At 26.5% G+C, this 2,309-nt stretch overlaps 1 protein-coding gene across 1 annotated transcript; it reads right to left on the reverse strand.

The window, feature by feature from the left end:
• Nucleotides 1–361: 361 nt before the first annotated feature.
• Nucleotides 362–1,130, reverse strand: LOC124913434. Its single transcript, XM_047454017.1, has 3 exons — nucleotides 989–1,130; nucleotides 816–906; nucleotides 362–546 (listed from the first exon to the last, which is right to left on the reverse strand). Exons 1-3 carry the CDS (start codon nucleotides 1,112–1,114, stop codon nucleotides 377–379), a joined length of 387 nt encoding a protein of 128 aa, XP_047309973.1. The 5' UTR covers nucleotides 1,115–1,130; the 3' UTR covers nucleotides 362–376.
• Nucleotides 1,131–2,309: the final 1,179 nt, after the last annotated feature.

Raw genomic sequence — 2,309 nt, forward strand, 5'->3', positions numbered from 1 at the left:
TGACTAATATTTCAAGAACAATCAAGTTTAACTTCAATGTGTCTTACTTAAGAACACCAAAAGCAAATAAAAGGTGCGCTTCGACAGGCCACATGCTGAACATGTTTTAAGCTATATGTCGAGCGTCGGAGGGTCACTCGTTCATCGCTTGTCCCAATCTTAGAAAAGAGATTTTCCGCCTATCTACCCTTACAAGAGAGCTAAGCCTTACCTACTCCTGATATTGGAGAGTTTCTAGTAGAACGGCTCATGACTACTTAGAATCGGGTTAACTTGTTAAATAAAAATTATGAAAATACATTTATTGTCAATTATTAATATGTAGTATCAAGATTGTCTATTTATCTCAGGTACAAAACCAGATTAATTACTTGAATTAATCACTGGAATAGCAAAAAAAACTAGGGATCTTCATACATTTATTGAAAGACTTCTTACATTTGGTAAAAATTGATGGCAATGATGCTACTTTTCCAATCACAGGGTATCTACAAATCAGTGTCACCTTTCTCTCCAAAATGCTCACTATCATGGACTCTGTTTTCCCTGAAATCATGTTTTGAAATAACAAAATCACTAAACATAGTGGTAAAATTGGTCTGAAAACATCAAGAATTCACAAATTATTTCATCTTTTTTATTAAAACTTGCATAAAGCTTTAGAAAAGAGAATCCAATGCATGTAATAAATTTCATTGAATACTGCCATATATGTGAGGACCATATAATCCACTTGCATACAATGAGGTCCTACAACTTATTGGCAGACTGCGATGAATTATTCGTTTATCGTAAAAGAAAAGAGGAAGACAAACCGTTGAATCTGTTTGTTTTCGATATTATATCAGCAATTCTCTTCTGGCAATCCTTACATTTGAAATCTGCTAAGAGTACAACTTCATGAACCTGATAGAAAACAGGGGAAAAGACAACTGTTGATAATCAGAAAGTTGTAAACATGAATTTGTTGATAATTTCTTCTCCTTACCATAGGCATGCTAAGTGATTCTAATGAAGCAAGGGTAGATTGCAGAGAAGATGAATTCCTTGTTCTAATTGATGTTGAAAAGTTATCATCATCAACTTGTTCTTGTACTAAGCAGGTAATGGCCATAATTAGATAATATTGGGGAAGAAGCTAGAACTTGATTGTGAATGCATGAAAATGAGACACTAAATATGACAAAAAAATGTTGAAATATAAAATTAGTAAACATGGGCAACAATAAAGAACAGTTTCCCAAACTAACCTTGTTTAGCGTTCACTTTCCCAAACTAACCTAGTTTGTTCATTTATTCCCAAACTAACCTAGTTTACTATTCACATTCAGTTATTTTTTTTTTATTTTTTTTTTTTTTACATTTCAAATTATTTATATTTTGATATATATTTTAAATTATTATTTTTTATAAATTTAATTATTTATATTTTAATATAAATATTTAATGGTTCATTAACTTAAGACATCAATAAAAAATTTATCAATTTTTATTGTGAAATTATATCACAATGAAAAGTTGTTAAAATTATTTTAATAAAAGACAACCCAATAAATATAAATAATATTTTGAATGAAAAGTTGTCAAAATTATTTTAATAAAAGATAACCCAATAAATATAAATAATAATTTGAATAGTAAAAAAAAAAAATTATGGGGATGAAAATCATATTGCCACGTATATATGTAAATATATATATATAATAAATTTGAAATGTAAATATATATATATATATATTAAAATATAAATAATTAAATTTATAAAAAAATAATTTAAATTATATATCAAAATATAAATAATCAAATTTATAAAAATAATAATTTAAAATATATATCAAAATATAAATAATTTAGTTTATATAAATAATAATTTAAATATATATATCTATATATATATATATAATAAATTTGAAATTTAAAAAAATAAAAAATAAAAAAACTGAGTTTGAATAGTAAACTAGGTTAGTTTGGGAATAAATGAACAAACTAGGTTAGTTTGGGAAAGTGAACGGCAAACAAGGTTAGTTTGGAAACTGTTCAACAATAAATCCCTTGACTTGTGCTGTTTTGACAATGATGTCTCAATTAAATTGGTGGTGTGTCCCCCACAAATTATTACTCATTTGCTTGGACAAAACTAAAAGATACCAATTCCACATATGGGTGCTCTTGTGTTTACATCTAAACAAAATATGTAAATTTGTTGAAATTTTAGAGCTTGTTTGATGTTAATGTTGGATTTATTGTAATTTGTTTAATGTAAAAATAAAGTATATATATATATATATAAGGCCAAACATGGTAAGGAT

Source organism: Impatiens glandulifera, chromosome 8, assembly GCF_907164915.1.
Source record: "Impatiens glandulifera chromosome 8, dImpGla2.1, whole genome shotgun sequence".
Classification (NCBI taxonomy): domain Eukaryota; kingdom Viridiplantae; phylum Streptophyta; class Magnoliopsida; order Ericales; family Balsaminaceae; genus Impatiens; species Impatiens glandulifera.